Source organism: Alosa sapidissima, chromosome 23 (assembly GCF_018492685.1).
Source record: "Alosa sapidissima isolate fAloSap1 chromosome 23, fAloSap1.pri, whole genome shotgun sequence".
NCBI lineage: Eukaryota > Metazoa > Chordata > Actinopteri > Clupeiformes > Clupeidae > Alosa > Alosa sapidissima.
In genome coordinates this window covers 7,250,238-7,269,827 of record NC_055979.1, presented here as the reverse complement: position 1 = coordinate 7,269,827, position 19,590 = coordinate 7,250,238, and the positions used below count along the sequence as shown (strand labels likewise).

Below are 19,590 nucleotides of genomic sequence, written 5' to 3'. Positions count from 1 at the left end.
GGTGTGTGGGGGAGGGGATTAGTCATCTGATGGACCAAACAGGACCACCTACACTCTGCCATATTGACCCTACAGTAAATGTCCTCAGAAACTGATCTACAGGCTATTAGGTTGTTTGGCTCACACTGTTTGTGATCGCACCGCAGAGTAATCAATTGTAACTGGTTTGACAGCTGCGGTATAATCTATTACATCTAGCTTGTCAGCTGAAGCCAAGACACTCATCTAGTCCACTTAATCCTCAGGCCAATCATACTTTCAAGAGCTGTGATCCCTGCGTGTATGCGTCCATGGGAGTGGCATGAGCAATGGCAGGGGAAATATATTAAACTTCTGTCCTGACTACCCTTCCCTGTGGTTTGTGCTGGGAATCGAATGTTAATTAAAAACAGTTGGCGATATCCCCTTTTTTAGGTGGTTGGAAACGCTGCAGAGAATGCATGCTAGAGATGAACTTGGCTACAAGGTTAAGGTTGAATTCTCAGCCCTGATCCTCTGAAAGGAACATGCAGATCTGCAGTCTGAACAGTTGCCGTGTAATAATTTGGCATCTTTCCAGCCATTCATGTAGCAACATACTAACGTCTAAAGATCTGGTGTGCCATTATCTGTATGGGAACACCAGTAAGTTAATTGCCTTTGTAAACTTCACATGCTAGCTCTATAGCAATATGTGCATAGCAGTTAAACAAAGCGGAAAGTAATGAGCCTGGAAATCAGGCATGACTACAGGTACGTGCAAATACAAAAAGCTTCTCCACATAGCTAATCTGAAAGCTCTAGTGGTTCAATTTCACCAGTCTCTGAGCCATCTGTGAAGACTTAAGAGTCATGCTTTGCTCGCTGGTGTCCTTGCCTATGAGCTCTGCCATCACTTTTACCTTGGTTTAGTCCCCAACCTGTCGCCACCCCCCCTCCCCCGTCCACCTACCTGGTGTCATTGTTTAATGTGGCATTGAATGAGGTAACATGAGACAGCAGTCTGTGCAGACTCGTCCTCCTTGCTTGTGCTGGCAACCCTCGCCCTCACTGTTGCTCTGTAATTAATCTAATTTGATGATAATGAGACAATGGTGTTGCCCGTGGGAGGTCTGCGTACGTGCCTCTTTTTCTCACCTTGAGACCAGCCAGAGGCACGCGCATCGCTCTTCCTGAGCTCGAAGTTGTTTCTCTAGCTCCCATTTGCCGGTAATGTGATTTAGTGAATTGGCAGTGGAGGCATAGCTATGGATGTTGCATGCTAATGGAGAGGAATTCTTAAAATAGAAAACGATGGGGGGAAAACCCAATAAGGACGCCATCATGCATGCATACAGCTTGGTCTGACACAGTAGTCTTCCACACTTTTTGTTCTGCATGGTTTTACCAGATTTTTGTAGATTTTGTAGTTACCATGACCATTTGTCCAAAGCAATCCAGAATGTAGGTAGGGAATTGAACACAAGGAGATATATACGGTATTTTTATTCAGTTGATTGTGACTAACTAGTAGTCATACCATACTAGTGTCCAGTGTTGCATTACAAAATTATAGTGTCCGGAGGTTAAGCCTGGCTTACATCCGTACTGTTGGGAGAGGTTGAAGAGGGTACCCTTTTTAACATTCCAGAATAATTAAGGAATCCCAAATGCCTCAGCTCTCTCATATGTACTCAATTTAGTTTGAGATATTTGATCTAGATACTGGACACCACACACACACACACACACACACACACACAGGCACACACAGGCACACACACAGACACACACACAGAGGCATATTCTCTCTTGGGTCATACAAGGACTGAATTGGTTTTGCGAGGGCCCAAGGGTCAGTGATGCATGAATGTGAAGTTGGGCAATGTCTCCTGGGAGCAGCCATGTTTTATTAACATAAAGAATGGCATGTTGATATTGCCTGTCATAGCACTGGAGAGAAAACATGTAAAAAAGCACTTTTCCTGAGAAAAAGTCAGCCAGTTGAAAAGTGGCTCTGAATGGGTCTTATGTTTTCCTGTTGTGAACTGTGATTGACCTCAGGGTCCATTCTTCTTTCCGCAATTTAATTCGAGCTTTTGGGGCGACAGGTAACAGTTTAAAAAGACAGGAAAATGGTCTGCATTCAAACTTAGTCAATACATGTATTATTCAGTAGTTTGATGATCTATGAATAACTGAAGGACTCATATTGACACTGGCTAACAATTCTATCTGGCCGTGCCACATTTAGCAGTGTGTGTGTATGTCAGCAATGGCGTCTGAAATATTAGGTCCCACAGCTCAAATGATGGAGGTGCCTGCAGTCAGCACAAGGACTAAAATAATTGTTTTGCCCAGAGTGGCCAAACTACTGTAAGCTTGGCTTCCCATAAACATTCTGTCAGCTTTTAAATACTGATTCAGTGCAGATGTTGTTTTTTTTTTGTTGTTTTTTTTAAACCCTGCTCGGGGTTTATCTCCAAAACAGCCACACACATTTTTTCAGACCCTATTACTATTTCAGTTACAGTGCTAGGATGGTCTCCAGTTTTAGCTTGTGTCTACAGCAAGATATATTTGCACTTACTCAACTCTCTCTTTCCATCACTCTCACTCTGTCTGTCTCTCCCTCTCTCTCTCTCTCATTGCACTGTCACTCCATTCTTTCGGCCATTCTACTTTTAAACCTTAACTATCATGTGCTTTTTTGAGCCTGCGGTTGTCCATGCTCTCACCAGTTCTGGGTTTATGGCACTCTCTCATTACGTGATTTTCCTCACCGAAGGTTACCTCGGTGTGAGTAAGCACCGCCGAAAAACAGAGCAATGGAAATTTGGCTCCATCTCTCTCTCTCTCTCTCTCTCTCTCTCTTTCTGTCTTTCTCTCGCTCCCCCCCCCTTCTCTCCTCTCCTCTCCCATCTGCCATGACTACGTGCCGACCCCAGATGAACACAGATGTCTGTTTGTCATTAAAGGGACCTGGCTGCATTGTGGGTCTCTGAAATGTAGTGGCACAGTCATTATGCATGTTGCTGGCTTGGACTGGAGTGTGAAACCCGAGCGCGGTTAAACCATTCTGGATCTCTCCCTCAATCCGTCATTGCAGCCAGAGGGATGACACGTCGTACTGTCTCCCTCGTGTTTTCTTGCTCTCTTTTTTATTTTCTCTCTCTCTCTCTCTCTCTCTCTCTCTCTCTCTGACAGCTTTTATTTGTGGCATTGTAGGTTATGTATAGTTTAATTAGGTCATGTCTGGCAATTCAGACCCAAATAAGGTTGCCCTCTCTCTCTATCTTTGTCTCTCTTAGTTGTGTGTCTCTCCATCTCTCCCTCCATCCCTCCCTCCTTCGCTCCCATTTCTAAAGTTGATAAACAGCCTAAAGTGCAATCTAAGCTGGGCTCCCCATGAGTCTGCAGCCATCATTAGATCTGCGCCTGTCCCAGAGATCTGAGAGCCATCTCCATGAGAAGGGCTCTATTCAAAACCAGGCTGAATGGATCAATTGTGACTCCGACGGGAAGAGTGGGAAGGGGGGTCAGGGTTGGGAGTTTGGGGAGGGGGGGTGGGTGAGGGCTGCATTTTCCCCGCACAGCTTGTACAGTTCTCTGCCAAGTCCCAGTCAATACTGCAAATATTGCCCCCCCCCCCCCCCCCCCCCCCTTCTTTTTCTCTCTCTCTTCAGAGTTGTCTTTCCACACTGGCTGACAACAGGCCTCAACCTCACTCACACAGAGTTTGCCACATTCAGTGTATCAACCTGATTTGGACTAGTCGGTGTCACCAGCACCGCTCTGTGAAACAGCACGACCCATGGCGGCACACACGGGCACTTCATGAGACACGTGATGGCTATCTGCCTTGTCCAGTGTCCTGCCATGTTCCGCCATGGCCCCACTGAGAGACGCGGACTAGGGGGAGGCAGGAAGGTCGTGGGAATGGAAAGCAGATTGATGCGTTTCCGCTCAGCCTGGATAGAACTAGCCTCGGAAAAAAACACACACAAAGATGGATGAGCTGAGTGTAATGTTTAACCATGCAAGGACGGAAAGGTGACATTTAGTTCCTGCACCAGTGTGATTGTGTGTGGACAGGCAACAAGGACGTCTTCAGAACTGGTTGAAGGTGAACACAAACATGGAGGAGTAGACTAGATTATTTAAGGAGCTAAAGGTGGTGTCTGGTGGAGCTATGTTTAAAGAAAATATTAAACAGTTGTGAGGCACAAGATGTTATCATGCATTTTCCAAAGCTGTAGACAGTTTGTGGATACATACAGGGAGCAGCAAAGCTGTAAAGCAATAAGAATGGAAAAAAAATGAGGGAGAAATGAGACATTGTAGTGAGATACTTGCCTACTAATACCATCCTTCACTCACTCACTTACTCACTCACACTCTCTCACTCTCTCACTCCAGCATTCAACCCTAAAGGAAACTGAACATTATTAACACATTATTCATGGAGTGTTAAATATTTTAAAGGTCTGTAACAGCCCCAGTAGGATCAGTCTTGCTAAGATGGTTCAGAGCAGAAGTGTTTGGGTGCTGGAAACCAATACAAGCACCTGAAGACCAATGCCATTGACATTTGACCTATTAGATTGCATATGGAACATTGCACACCTACATGTATTGCTGCTGAAACACATCAGATCTGTGACATGAAAACCCCATCAGTAAGTGCAGGGAGCATTTCAAGTTGACTTTGTAGTGAAGTGACCTCTTGCCTTTTGAGCCCTTGGTCACAAAGGCCAGGGGAGCTGAAAGAGGATTAAGAGTTCATCCTTAAACCAGAAGATTTAAAAGAGACCGCCTCAAGCTGCAGGCATACACTAGTACTGCCATAGATACCGGTGTGGACATGGCAGTATTAGTGACCCATGGCAAGTTCACAAACTAAAGAAAGCTTGCTGTATTACAGAGTGTGTAGCCACATAAGCTACGACTATGACGATGAAACCATAAGAACCAGTGCATGGGAAATATGTGTCTCTTTTAACTTTTCACCCAAACAGTTTATCGGAATTGCATTTATAGTTTCCCCCCAGCGTTTGCTGGGAATGGTGTGTGTGTTTGTCTGTGTCTGTGTGTGTCTCTCTGTGTTTTCTGTGTGTGTGTGTGTGTGTTGGTAAGTGCAGGCAGTCTGCTAAGTCTTGTGGAATGAGTAATTGTGTTGAGCCTGAGTGGTTCTTCTAATTGTGATTCTTGTCCCGCTGCCTGGCTCCTGCCAGACCTGAATCTCCATGAGGCTACCAGCAAACGGTGCACTGCAGCACAATACTGGACTCCGTCTTGTCTGTTTTGTTTGGATTGAGGCTATTGTGCTGAAGCAGACATTACAGTGCCTTGTTTTGTGTAAATGTGTCCAGTTGAGCATCTATTTTTACACCTTCAGTGCCATTTCCTTGCCTAGCGTGTTTGTTATGTTATGGATGAGCGGTCATACTGCTATTGTCTTTCATTGTAGTTGTTTAAAGTAAATTACTACGTAAATAGGGATAGATTTTGTTTTAGGTGACTCAGCCCCTTTTTGAGTAGTAAAAGCTTTGACAGTCATGTCCTACCAAGCTCCACCCAACATCTCTACAGCGCCACCGTTGGTGACCTTAATACAATGGTGTGCATAAATATTTACACTGCTGCAATCTATAAATACAGTTAGGAAGAGTCAGGGAAGACATACGCACACACGCACGCACGCACGCACGCGCACACACACACACACACACACACAAACACTGGCTCTATACTGAGGGTGTGGCTGTAATTGGGTACTGACTGAACCTTCAGTTTAACCCATGAGAGCTGTCGTACCCTGTTGCTACACTGTTGTGTTATGGAACTGACGTGTACACAGCTTTTCCTTTCTGCCTAGTTGGCGTTGAAGTTCACCGACAGGTCCCAAAGTCTAAGAACGACTCAGAGGAGAGGGGTGTGTGTGTGTGTGTGTGTGTGTGTGTGTGTGAGTGAGAGTTGGGACGGGGGGGCTTTACTGCTGCTCAGGGTTGGCCAGCGAGCCAGAAACATCTGGTTTAGATGAGCGCATAGCCTGGACGCCCGTGAATGGGAATGAATCTGCTACTGTAACAGGCCTGCAGTCTAGTCTCAGTTTATGGCAGTCAGGGCCTTAAAGGGAGAGAGAGAGAGAGAGAGAGAGAGAAGGAGAGAGAGCCCAACAGATTGATAGAACTAACAAAGAAAGTAAAGAATTGTACGAGGGTGATTGAGAGGGTCGGAGATGAAGAGCAGGAAGAGAAAAGACGTGCAGCGGATGCCTTTTCTCCCTGAGCAGAGCTGGAGTTTTCCTGCCCTGACCTCTACGAGTGGTGACGCCTCGCACAAGTGCGCAGTCTGCAGCTGGCCTCGGGCCAGTGCCTTAGGTGGCCAGGCTACAGCAGGGCTCCTACCCGCTCCTGCCAGATCTGCCCCAGCAGATGAATTTACAGCGCTGTTACAGGCAAAATAGCCAGAGATGAAGACTCTGTCATGAGTGTAGCCATAGTACAGTTGGACAGACAGACATTGGTTTAGAAGTATATGTTCTGCTTAAGAAAAAGCAATTGAACATAAATGTCCTTAAATGTTATGTTTGTTGGCATTCATAGTGTATAATGTCTTTTAAAGTGTCATTCAAATAATCCCCTCAAGAGTTTCCTCAGCCAGCCATGTTGTGTCATCTCTTCGCCACGCCAGACTTGTTTTATTGTATATGAATACTTTAGGTCAACATATTTGGCTTCTTGCTCATCCGTTTACATTGAGCGAGCAGATTTACTCAATTGACATTTATGCCGAGCGCTAGTGGCAGCGGTTGTAATTGGGATTTATTGCTTATAATGGGCAGCGCTCCATCGGTGGATTTACCTCGGATTATGTTGGAACCCGTCCAGCGGCTCGGATGTCTGGCTTTGGCACGGACACCTCGAGTGGATACACACAGCACTCGAAACCTCACGCCACCCCCACCCCCTCCTCCACCTCCACCTCCACCCAGGGCTGGGCTGGGCTGAGGGGAGAGGGCCATCTCCATCTATCTGTCTCCAAAAGCACTTTCATTTCCTCCGCAGTTTAAGTGTCCACCTCAGGAGACGGCAATTACCAGCTGTGCTTATCTGAGCTTGTGTTTCTAAAGGATACATTCTTTTGGATGAGTGTGCTTTTGTCTCTGGGGGAAGGAGGACTTCTTAAATGCAGATGGAAATACAGGCCTCAGGTGTGTGTGTGTGTGTGTGTGTGTGTGTGTGTGTGTGGTCCTTGTGTCTGAGAGAGTGAGAAAATATATTTGGATATGTGTGAGTTTTCTTGCAAGGCTACATATGTGTGTGTGTAGTGTGAGTCATTGGCACATTTCTCAGTCTGCATGTGTGTGTGAGCACCTGCACATCCATTATTTCCTGCGCCACCTTCTGACCTGATCAGTACGTCTGCAGCTCGAGGGGACGTATGACCCGCTGCTCTGTGTCCTAACTCACCTGCCACTGTGGATTGGGCCGGCTCACCTCAGCTCAGCTGCTGTCCGGCGCTCCGACATGGCGTGGTCAGGGGATGTCATTGGTTGGTGCGGTGCCCAGTGTCCAGCTGGCGGCGAGCTGTGCTGGATCTCGTAAGTGGCCAGAGCCGGAGGGTGCTGAGTTGGCCGAGGTCCCAGCTCAGCCTCCCTGGCCTTCCCACCTCCTCAGCCTACACCCCCCCCCCCATCTCCCCGTTACTCACACCTCTCCTCCAGGCGTCCCGCTCTCCTGTCCTCCTCGCTGTCCCTCTTCACAGCATGAAAACAGCTGGTCCCCTCCACTCGCAGGTTTCTCTCCACACCCCCTGGCACACACATGTCCCTCCACAAACACATACGCATGCACGCACACACACACACACAGACACACTCACAAATGCAGTAAACACTCACACACACACAGTACAAAACACACACACGCACACACACACACACACACACACACACACACACACACATACGCATGCACGCACACACAGACACACTCACAAATGCAATAAACACTCACACACACTCACACACACACACACACACACACACACAGACGTCCCTGAAGCTCAGCACAGCAGGATGGCTGGTGCTAAAGACTAAATAACCTGAGTGCAGCTTAGACTTGATCAGTGAAGCGCAGCATAAGTATCATGAAGGATTCTCAACTACAGGACCAGGAGATGACTGCTGTTAGCACAATGCTGAGCTTGCACCAAAAGTTATCCTGCTGTGATCCATAAGGTTCTCATGACAGTTCATTGTAGTCTCCCAGACGGGAGATATTACATAATGCACTCACTTTCAACATCAATAATATATACTGTCAACTTTCATGCTTTTGTGTCGTGCTCTAATCCCGGGCATATTTCATAACCGAACAGAAAAGTGTTGTGCAACACGCAAAAGTTTCTGGGTCCTCACTCAGCCGTGTTTGCTGCTAGAGCAGCACATCAGTTGCTCACGTTGCTGCCAGTTTTTCATTCCTGGCTGGCTGAACATAATTGATGAGTAGCAGCCGAACAGCTGAGGCCCGTCTGTGTAGTGTTCGTCAACCAGTCAACAGGCTTGTGTTTTAGTTCAGCTCAATGAGCCATGCACGTCTTTGGATGAACAGAGAAAAGTAAGAAAAGACAAAAAACAGTTGGGTGCTGGTCTGCTCTAGTTGGTCAAAGTCCTACTCTCCTGTTGGCGTGGGCCACTTTTTGAGCTGTGGCCCAAAATATGAGGATGGGAGGATGTTCTTGACCTGCAGAAATTGTATGACATGGTGACTTGTGTGTAGGCTTGAGCTTAGTAAATGTGTTATATCAAATGTTTACATTACAAAAACACTCCAGGAATGTGAAATGCCATGAAATGAAATGTTCCAAATCAAATGGGGAATGTCTTTGGGTTCAAAATGGCTGCTTCTTTTCCTAGCTCTCAGTCTTCTCCTCATCAAATCCTTATCTTCTCCATGAGAGTGCAGACAGAGCATTGTTTCCCCTCTTTTCCCATCTCAAAAGATTTCTGGGTGGCGTTCATGGCCATTTGCTCTCTTTGCTTTTCAAACGAAAAACAAATATGCCTATCTGTCTCTCGTGGTCTTGCTCTCCAAGCTCGTTGGCGTGTCCGAGTCGCTGTGGAATGCCGCGCCAATGTTTGAAGGTGGGGTGGCTCGTCTCCAGGGACTTTTACGGCTCTCCCTGGTGCTCAGAGCTGCTTGGCATTACTGTAAACAGACTCAGGAGCTCTGCTGCACAGGAAGAGACTGGGGCACTGGAATGCTGTCTGGTCTAGTGGCCCTAGGGAACCAAGGGGCAGATAACGGAATGGGATTTGTACTGGGTTGTGTCTTGGTGGGGTAGGGTAGGGTGGGCTGGTGTGCTCACAGGAATGCCTAATGGATGGTGATCACTGAGCGACTGAGAATTCTACCATAAAAGACCTACCATGCTAGCATGGGAGAACACTGACGAATCTCTGAACATATTTGAATTTGCACAGCAGATCCATCTGGCTATACTCCCATTCAAACCTGTTTCCAAATAATTAAAAATGCCAATCACAGCTGCTTATTTGACATGGGGCGGGCTTTATATGATGTCAGAAAAAAAGAGTACGGTTAGCGGTGTTGAACACTATCAGCGCCTTTTCAGTGGGTGGTCTTTTAGTTTGGATACATATAACTACTGCTGACTCAGATAATATCTTGAGGAGGAGTAGGCCTACTATTTGTTTTAAGTGATAGATTTGTGGATCCATGTCTTTGTTTGGGAATGGCCCAGTGTGCCATTCAATTTTTGAATCCAATGACCATTGCCAAGAAAATATGTCTGACCCGTTAGCTGAACTCTCAGCAAATGGTGTCACTACTAATTTTGAATTAGTACTATACTTACTAATTGCATATTCAGAAGGAGTACAGTCAATAAATATCTGTGTGGATGACCTCGGTTTCATGATTCTGTACAGTAGTATATGCAGTTGTACCTCGCCATCCTCACCCACCCACTCGCCTGCCCGCCTGTCTGGTCAGTGTGGTGATTTGTGATGTCCAGCTCCCGACCCAGCTGTAGCCCAGATGCTGAGAGCCGTACGCAGTGGTTCCCAACATCCCCCTTCCTCGGCCCTGCTATTTGGCACTCTGGTGAGAGGTCACTGACTGAAGTGCTTGTTAAAGCCCCTGCCTGGAAAGCAATGGCCAATTAGCAGCACGTTTATTTGACTTCAGGGTTGTGTGAATGGGACCCTCTGTATTAGAGTTCAGCTGCCCACAATGTCTTGTCTTGGGCCTAGGAAATGGAAGTAGCCATTTTATTGGCTGTGTTGGAAAACCTGTAAAGCTTTTTATATGTATGCGTGACTTTGCAAAGTTTCAAGTGTCGTGTGTGTGTGTGTGTGCGTGCACAAGTGTGTGAGTGAGAGTTTCATTATTTATGCAAAGTATCTCCAGGTCATTCAGTAATGGTTTAGGTCTTTAGGTGTTGTTCATCATAGTGTGCCATTATAAATCAAAGCTGAGTGGTAACTGTTCACTGTTCAAGGAACTGACCTTCATCCAAGGTCCATCATAGAGTCTAGCCATTTTGCTCATTTATGTATGTATGCACGTGATTATTTATTTAATAACTATTATTATTCTGCTCCTTACAGCAACGGGCCTCGGGAAAGTTCCTTCATGAGCTTGTGTGCGCTCACCTTAACCTTGTGGAAGGGGACTACTTTGGGCTGGAGTATCAGGATCACCGCAAAATGATGGTAAGTAATCATGCAATGCTACCCTGCAAAGAATCAGTTAAATTTGTCCATCTCCATGATGGAGGGGATAAGCAAACAGACCAGAAAGGGGAAGAAGGGGGATTTGTAGCTGAAGGCAGTGTTCCAGAATGCAGTGATGCTAAGTGCCAAACAGGAACATCATGAAAAAGAGATGAAGCTGCTGAAAGCATCTGTTCAGACTCACTGGGGACTGAGTTTCACATTGCTCACCATCGTCATCTACCTCATAATGGCCCTCAGAATTTCCAGCAAATGTAACAAATGCTCTGCTAACATGAATCATAGCTAGGGACCAAGTTATTTTTTGCATTATTTCTACATTACCCTCAGACAATGTGATTTTGAAATGATGGCATTGTGAAGGGGAGCTGATAGAGCATCACGCCAGCAAGAGCATAATATTGTCTTACACTCTTAAAACAAATGTTAGAAACAACACAAACTCTGTTGTCCCTATCTGGACATAGAGATGAGTTAAAAAAACAACACAAGTTGTATTATTTTTAACACATACTACTGTGTACACTCTTTAAACGAATAACAAAAGGAATGTGGTAGAAACAACACAAACCGTGTTGTCCCAATCTGGACATAGAGATGTGTTAAAAACAACACAAGTTGTGTTATTTTCAACACATTTGTTTGAAGATGAATGTACTCTTCCTCCTTAGTCATACTCCTTTCGGCAGAGTTTGTTGTAGGCTTGAAACTCAATGAATGCATCTCAGTGAGACAAACTTGGCCACCATTAGCATTAGCGGTGAACCTGAAGTAAAGTGTGGCCTCAGCTCTCCTGCTATGAAATATGTGAGGCAGGTGAATAGTGCCGCAGAGTATCGTGACCCTGAGCCCAGCTGGAATGCTGGCACCTGGTTCAGGTGGCAGGCAGAATGGTCGACTCCGAGTCTAGAGGCACGCAATGCACTCGCGTGGTTACCTAACACTGTCTGTGTCCTCGCTTGGTCTGAAAGCATCTTTCACTACGCTTCTGCCTTAATGTCATTTTGTTGTTCACAGAAGTGCAGTAATGTAATATTCACTCACCATAATGTAAAACCTGAAGTCCACTCAGTTCAAATGTAAAGATCCCTTTTTCACATGGGGACAAGTAATGTAAGCATCTTGTGATCCAAGTGTGCATTCTTGTGACCTGTACTCCTATTGTAATGGGTGGGAATCTTAGTGACTACACCCAATATCAAATGTGGGTCTGACTCCCAGAGGATTTTCAAATGAGAATACGGCATCGTTCAGGTCCTATCTGGCATCCAGCAACAAAAACAGGCGTTGGCCTTTAATGGTCAATATGGTGACAATGATCTGTTTTTCCCCTTGTCTGCAGGTGTGGCTGGATCTCCTCAAGCCAATAGTGAAACAGATCAGACGTGAGTACTCTTAGCACTTTAAAGAAGTGTGCATACAAGTAAGAGATTCCAAGTGTTAATTTGAACTGACAAGATGATAATATGATTTTCACAGAGATATGTTGTCAACATGTTTTGTTTGACTTCTTTGTGTGTAACACTTGAAAACCCTGAAATGAAGCGCGTGGTCACAAGTGCAATTATCCTTCTTCCTCTTCCAGGGCCCAAAAACACAATACTGAAGTTTGTGGTGAAGTTCTTTCCCCCAGACCACACACAGCTCTCAGAAGAACTTACCAGGTGAGCATGCAGCCACAAGGTTAACTCTGAGGAACAACTTTAAAACAACTGCATTTTACTGATACATCAGTTTTGCCAGTGACGGTGACAGTTGTGTACTGTATGTTTAACACACAGCCCACAGCTTGTAAACTGTCGGATATTTTTCTCACTGCTCAGCAGGATTTTGAGTCTCTTCTTAGGACCTGGCACTGAAACCTGCACTTGTTCAGCTAAAACTGGAGTGCAGAAATATGCTGGACAGCAGACTGGAGAGAGAGGAAGAGAGAGAGAGAGGAACAGCAAGAGGGAAAGAGAGAAACAGCAAGAGGGAAAGAGAGAGAGACAGAGAGACATCAAGTTAATGTTCTCATCCATGGAAAACTCTCAAAAGGACGAGAGCAAGCACCTCCTTCCTTTGTTCGCCTCTCGAGAGCATCCTGGAGAAGATGCATTTTTTCCACCATCTTAGGGGACAAGTGTTCTTGCTCGACTTGGCGTCTTTGTAAACGAGTAGGCGTCTTCAGGTTCAGGCAGGACAAAGAGATCATGTCTTATCCAGCCCTCTACTGGGCATTTTCTCAGTTTGTTCTCTTGTATCTGTCTGTAAATATCCTTATAGAAAAAAAAATGATTTCTAACAAGGCAAAAAGACCTACCGTAGGTAATAAAGCCAGCATGCCATCTTTATATTAGCATAATATGGCAGGCTTTTCCTGAATCTTTTTTTCACCCCTTTTCCTGCAGTCTCTTTAAAATGCATTAGTGTTTTGCATGGGCTGCAAGGACACAGGCAGATGTGCCTGTTAATGGCTCTGGAGGTGAACTCCCCACTCAGACAGAAGCCATTAAGCACTCTCTCTCTCTCTCCCCCTCTCCCTCTCCCCCTCTCCCTCTCCCTCTCTCCCTCTGCTCTCGGCCCCACCTGAGGTCACACATCTCCCTCACGCAGCCCTTGAAGGCAGGCCCTTATTCCCATATCTAGATGTACCAGTCAGCACAGATCTCTTGTCTGGCGTGAGGTGGTTTGCTGAACACCCCGGGTTTCTTCCGAGCAGTCCTGGGACTCTGCGGGTGTTGAAATATTCACTTAGCAGTGATGCATTTTTGGCATACCTCATGACTACTTGGCCAACTTTACTTAAATTATGAAATGATTTTTAGAGAATTAATTTAGTGTTCCCCTGGACAGCAGTTTGCGAAGCAAATGGATCATTACAGTAGAGCCAATGCAGATGGAGCTGCAATGTAGCTGTAGTTGGTTCATCACATTTCATATATTATTACCGATCAAAGATGTTTTCGGATGTTTTCAGTTAAACCATGTTTCCTTTATGTGGCTGTAAATCTGTGACTTGCACATACAGGTCACAGATTTGTGGAGTAGTAATCCATTCATCATTTCTGAAAATCCCCTAATCCCTCCCATCCCACGACAACATTACAGACCTCAACTCTCAAACAGATTAACGTTAAATGAGCGAGAGTAGAGGGTGACTGTGTGTCGGTAAAGAATAGATCTTAATGAGCTATACAACATTACCGTCTATATACATTACCGTCTCCTTTTTGTCTTACAAAAAGAAATCTGCACATGGGAGTTGATGTGGTTGAAAACGAAGTGAACCTGTTGACTGCTGGTAGTGACTACAGCTGTGCTGTGTACAGATCTCCTGTCTCACATACTTATGATGGCTCCGGCTCCGCTCGAGTGTTGGCGTCTTCCCCAGACTCCTCTGTCTGACTAACCATTAACTGAACTTCTTTGCTCATGGGTGCCTCTGTGTTCTGGTGGTGGCAGGCTTTTGTGGCCTTGCCATGTGTCGCCCGAGAGCAGAAATCTGGTGTTCTGGAACATCTAACAAGTTCCAGAACAGATGAACGAGGGAGAGACAAACAAACAGTTCCTCCGAACTTGAATAAATGCCACTGTACTTTCCCAGCCTCGAGCACAGTGCCTGGCGGTGGCTTCTCACCTGACTGCCCGAGACGACCCAAATACCTGCCAGGCAAATTGACTCGTCTTGCCTCAAAGCGACTGACAGCTTCTGCTTGACGTTTAATCACCCAGGGAAGCGGGCCAGCTCTTAAAACAACGCTGACGGGGGCGGGTGCATTGAATAGGGCTTTTATGAGCATTTTGAGATTAGATTGCAGTGTCATGCCCTGGCAACTCACTTACTCACCAGAAGCTGTTTCCACATTAAGATGAATCGGTGGTCTTTTGCTAAATCTGCGGAGTAACAAAAGGCTGTTCTTTTGATGTGTGTGGGAATTTGAGTAGGTAATGTGTTCATTGGTTAATGGTTTGTTGAAAAACCGTACTCCATATAATCCAGATTTATTTTTACATACTAGATTTATTTTGACCCTTTTTTGAGGACACAATCTAAAGAATACATTCATTTTAGCACAGCAACACAAACACTCCAGATTAATGTAGCATTGTGTGTTTAATGTTATTCCTTCTTAGCGCCCAACACTGAACCCTTGAAAGCTATTCATACTTGCATAGCACTGTGTTCACTCTCTCTTCAGTCCATTGATTCACTTGATCCATATACATGTGTCTGCATAAATTCATGCTCCTGTGATTGACGGTTGACCCACCCGCCGAAGACTTTGCATATTTCAGAGCTACCTGATAACTTGGCAGCGTATCTGTTATGTCAGAGGAAAATAACGGCAAATTCTAATCACATTTGTCTAGTAATTTGACTCCTTATCACAGCCTACCTCCCATTAGGATCAGCCGGTACTGGCAAAGGTCTGACACACAAGCTAATGTGGATTCCCCAGACTCGAGCAGCATGAATTATGGCATGTCCCTGGAGACTGGAAATGAAATGTTGTCAGCCATCTGTCAAACAGACATTGAGGAAGGAGGGGAAAAAAGATGGAGGAATAGAAGAAGTGCTTTATTCGTCCGTGTGCTCTAATAAACGCTCCTTTCTTTCTCTCCTCGCTCAGATACTTGTTTGCGCTGCAGATAAAGCACGACCTGGCCTGTGGGCGCCTGACCTGCAACGACACCAGTGCTGCTCTCCTGGTGTCCCATATTGTTCAATGTAAGAAGTTAAACAGTGTTTGTGTTTGTCTTTCACTCATTTATTATGTTTATTTAAGTCTAGATTTGTATTATCTGTAATGTTATAATTCAGTGATAACCAGGACAAGCTAACAGTTTTTTTATGTACAAATATTGCTTGCTAGCATTATTGCATTTCCTGCAAATGTTTTCAGAAAGCTTACATTTCCAGGGTTGCATGGTTTGGTGTTGAACAGAAATGTGCAGTGTGTACTCTGAACTTGGACGTAGCCAGGCATTCTGTCCATACAATTAACGGATACTTTTTTTGTAAGGAGCTCTGTCAAATCCACCTGCTACTGTCTTATTTATGGAATAGCAAACCAAGCAAATATGGTGAAGGCGGATTAGCCCTGTTGTCACCATTCATGCTGAACCATTTTCAAATCATGTCAAATAAACCCCAAAGAACAAATTGCAAATCTCTGTTGCCACGGAGACAGTGCAGCGGTGTCCTTTACCTTGCTGGAATGAGGAGCGCTGCTGTGGAATTGCACCCTGGGAAAAGAGGCAGTGAGAGTGCTCCCAGTGTGTCTGCTGTCAGACCATAATCAGCGCTAGACAGTTTGCTGACAGTATCTGGCTCTAGAGGCTGCCTTGCATTTGAGCTGCCCTTGTGCTTCTGCATGAGCATCATAAACAGTTCACCTCCCTCAGACTGTAACTAAAGTTAGTCTGCTGATTCAGGATAATAAGCATTGTAATAGCAGTTTGTTTGTTTGTAAAGGAGGGAGAAAAGGCAGCAAGAAACATAATCACTTCTTTGATCTTCTAAACTGTTATTAGTCAGACTAATAAGGGTCATTTGCAAATGATTATCACGGGAAATGATGTTTCAATGTTGACTCGACCATAAGTCATGCCACTGGTCAGAACCCAGCCTTCCCTCATGCCCCTCTTTCTCATTCTCAGCTGAGGTTGGTGACTTTGACGACGTCCAGAGCCGACAGCACCTCCTCAACAACAAGTACATTCCTGACCAGGACGCCCTGATGGACAAGATTACCGACTACCATCGCAAGCATGTGTGAGTGCGGCAGACCTTTTCCTCAGTTGTGCAAGATCACACTATCCCGTTTGGCAATCCTAATGAAATGTTCAATGTTTTTTTTTTTCTTCAATCACTCCAATGCTCCTGGGTGTTTTTGTTTTCTAACGACAACATGCAAAATGAACATTCACACCCACGCACATTGCCTATGAATATTGTTGTAGGCCACAACTCATAAGATAATAGGCAGGGTGTCAGCTGCGGGTGAGGGACAGTCAGTGCCGAGAGTTTTACTCCCACGGAGTCGGTTAAACCACAAGCCATTCCCCACTCCTGTGTTGCCGTGTGTGATTGACAGTATGGCTGATTGAGGTGTCATTTATCACCACAAGTCACCATATTTCAGAAGAGACATGTAAACATGAAATACAAGGTCATGTGCATGTGACAGACATGTCTGCTCCCTCCTCTCCAGAAGCCATTTTTGAACGATGCCACTGTGTCGCGCAAGGCCGGAGGGAGAGGGGCAGGGAATGCTAATAATACAACGCATGCAGGAAACGGAAGGCTGCTCTGGGAGTCAAATATGTTTGAAGTCTTCTTTTCAGGCTCTTCCAGTGCCTTCATGTTGCTGATTAATTTGGCCCTGCCCGAAAGCAACTTCAGCTGTTTTGTAAATCATTAAAAAGAGAAATCAAAAGAAATTCCCCAAATAAAACATCTGAAAGAATGCACTTCAAAAACATGTTTTGCTACTCAACAAGCTGTGACACTGAAGAGGGTGGTATGCTCTCGTTCGTAATCTCTGCCAGATAGTTATTCGACAAGAAATTACTCTCAGTTAGAGGATTCAGACACTCAGTCATTGGATAAGACAGGAAGTGCCCAAAGACCTTACAAAAATAACACGTCTCCTGATGTTTTCTTTCTCCCTCCCTCCCTAGTGGACACACCCCAGCCGAGTCAGACTTCCAGCTGCTGGAGATCGCTCGTCGGCTGGAAATGTACGGAGTGAGGCTCCATCCGGCCAAGGATCGGGAGGGAACCAAACTCAGTCTCAGCGTGGCCCACACGGGGATCCTGGTCTTCCAGGTAGCGGATGTTTGTGTAAAACTATACTATAATGCTCTTTAAGAGGCCTTGTTATCTAGACTGAAAAGAAGGCCTAGAGGAGGCCCAGAGCAGATAGACTCAGTAATGTGCTTTAAATAAGATTTTATAACTATGACCCAAGAGGTGGTCATATTCTTTGCTAAATCTTTCCAAGTACCTTTTGATTTTTTTCCCCCTCTTTCTTTCTCCGTTTGGAGCTGCTCTGGCGCTTTTGGGTTTAGCATGGTTTCATTTCTGGGAATTGTGAGAGGCAATTCTAATTTTGGAGTTGGAGCGGGAGACACGGGTGATTTATCTGCCTGTGTTGAATTTGGAGTGCCGGAGTGGCCCGTAAACCGGCTCACCTGTTTGAGATTATAACGACGGCAGAGCTGGAAGATTCCAGATGGGGATTGAGGCATTTTTTTCGAGCGAATGTAGACGTATGATAACAAATGGTCCATCTCTGAGCCTTTCATGAAGCTAATCACTTTAACTGCCTCTGATTTTATTTAATTTTTTTGTCTTCAAAAGGGACACACAAGAATCAATGCTTTTAACTGGTCCAAAGTGAGAAAGCTGAGCTTCAAGAGGAAGAGATTTCTAATCAAACTGCGGCCTGACTTAAATGTAAGTCTGTCCAGAAGCACTCCACTGGACACGGAGAATACGGTAAAAGGATTACGTTGTAAACAAATAATAACCCACGTAGAATAACCCACATAGAATCCATAATGAGTTGATACATCCTGGAAAATATGGCTGTTTTTATGATCCAATGGCTATGTTTATCTCTGACGCCTACTCTGTAGCAGAGCAACTGCCAGGACACGTTGGAGTTCATGATGGGTAGTCGAGACTGCTGCAAGATATTCTGGAAGATCTGTGTGGAGTACCACGCCTTCTTCCGGCTGTTCGAGGAGCCCAAACCCAAGCCCAAACCCGTGCTGTTCACCAGAGGGTCCTCCTTCAGGTTCAGGTAACGAATGCCAGGCCCTGGCAAAGGCTGGCACATTGATTGAGCACACAGCCAAGAAACTTAGAAGCCTCCTGAAAACAAGCCAAGAATTCAGTTGTGCCAAACTTAGTAATGCACCAAACTGAGTTTACCGATGATGCCAACCTTCCCAATTTAGTGATTTTAATCAAGTTGGACAAACAATGTCAGTAGATTTTTTGTGATGGAAAAATAACATGAATATAATAATAATTATAGATAAACTGTCTAGACAGAGGCTGACAATCCTGGGAAGCGATATGCACTTCAGCCTTATGGTTCCTGAACTTGTTCACTCTTACCTTTTTCTCTTTAGTGGACGCACACAGAAGCAGGTGATCGACTATGTGAAAGACTCTGAATTTAGAAAGGTCCCCTTTGAAAGGTGAGCTATTAAGTGGAATGGCAAATTCTCTATTCACTATGCAGCTCTACTTCACTATAACTGTCCCACTGTCAAAACAGATCGTACAGTCAATCCTTCTGTAATCACCCAAACCCTTTGATTCTTGTCATGGTTCTTGGATCCAAATTGCATCGCACAGCTGTGCTTTCCCCTGTCTCCATGAACAGAACAAGAAGGCAGGCTGTGGCAGATCTTGTTTAGGCAATTAGCAAGATCATCAAAGTGAAAGACTGTAATTCAATTGCTACTGCATTACAAGGGAATACATCAACATGAATCGACTGAATAATAGTTGGGGCGTATGCCTTTGGCTGTTAGATTTCCTGGGACATGATGTCATTTCCTCTTTCCCCTTATCTCCTAGGAAACACAGTCGGATCCAGTCCATAAGCAGCCTATCTCCGATGACATCCCATCTCAGCTCAGAAGTGCCAAAAGAAGTCAGTGTTAATTTGATCCACTCAATAAATCTCAGTCACTCATCAGACCTGTAGCACCTAGCAGAAATGTTTTGCTTACGGACACATTTATTTCCTAAAATGTGCTCTTTTTTTAATTTATTTTATTTCATTTAATTTACTTTTTCTAACAGTTTAAAAACATTAAGAATGTATATTATCATGACGATATTATCCGTTGAACTTCCTGAG

At 45.0% G+C, this 19,590-nt stretch overlaps 1 protein-coding gene across 10 annotated transcripts in view; it reads left to right on the top strand.

Moving 5' to 3' along the window:
* Positions 1–19,590, top strand: part of farp1 (FERM, RhoGEF (ARHGEF) and pleckstrin domain protein 1 (chondrocyte-derived)) — a 63,381-nt gene that overhangs the window by 24,619 nt on the left and 19,172 nt on the right. For 7 of the 10 annotated variants that reach the window (XM_042080409.1, XM_042080405.1, XM_042080404.1 and 4 more), the window contains 10 exons: positions 10,598–10,702; positions 12,066–12,108; positions 12,309–12,387; positions 15,337–15,434; positions 16,367–16,481; positions 17,390–17,537; positions 18,072–18,209; positions 18,350–18,516; positions 18,851–18,919; positions 19,305–19,380. In XM_042080409.1, the coding sequence (XP_041936343.1) occupies positions 10,598–10,702; positions 12,066–12,108; positions 12,309–12,387; positions 15,337–15,434; positions 16,367–16,481; positions 17,390–17,537; positions 18,072–18,209; positions 18,350–18,516; positions 18,851–18,919; positions 19,305–19,380 (1,038 nt within the window). The remainder of the gene's footprint in view (positions 1–10,597; positions 10,703–12,065; positions 12,109–12,308; positions 12,388–15,336; positions 15,435–16,366; positions 16,482–17,389; positions 17,538–18,071; positions 18,210–18,349; positions 18,517–18,850; positions 18,920–19,304; positions 19,381–19,590) is intronic. The other 3 variants (XM_042080411.1, XM_042080410.1, XM_042080408.1) reach the window with 3 other exon arrangements.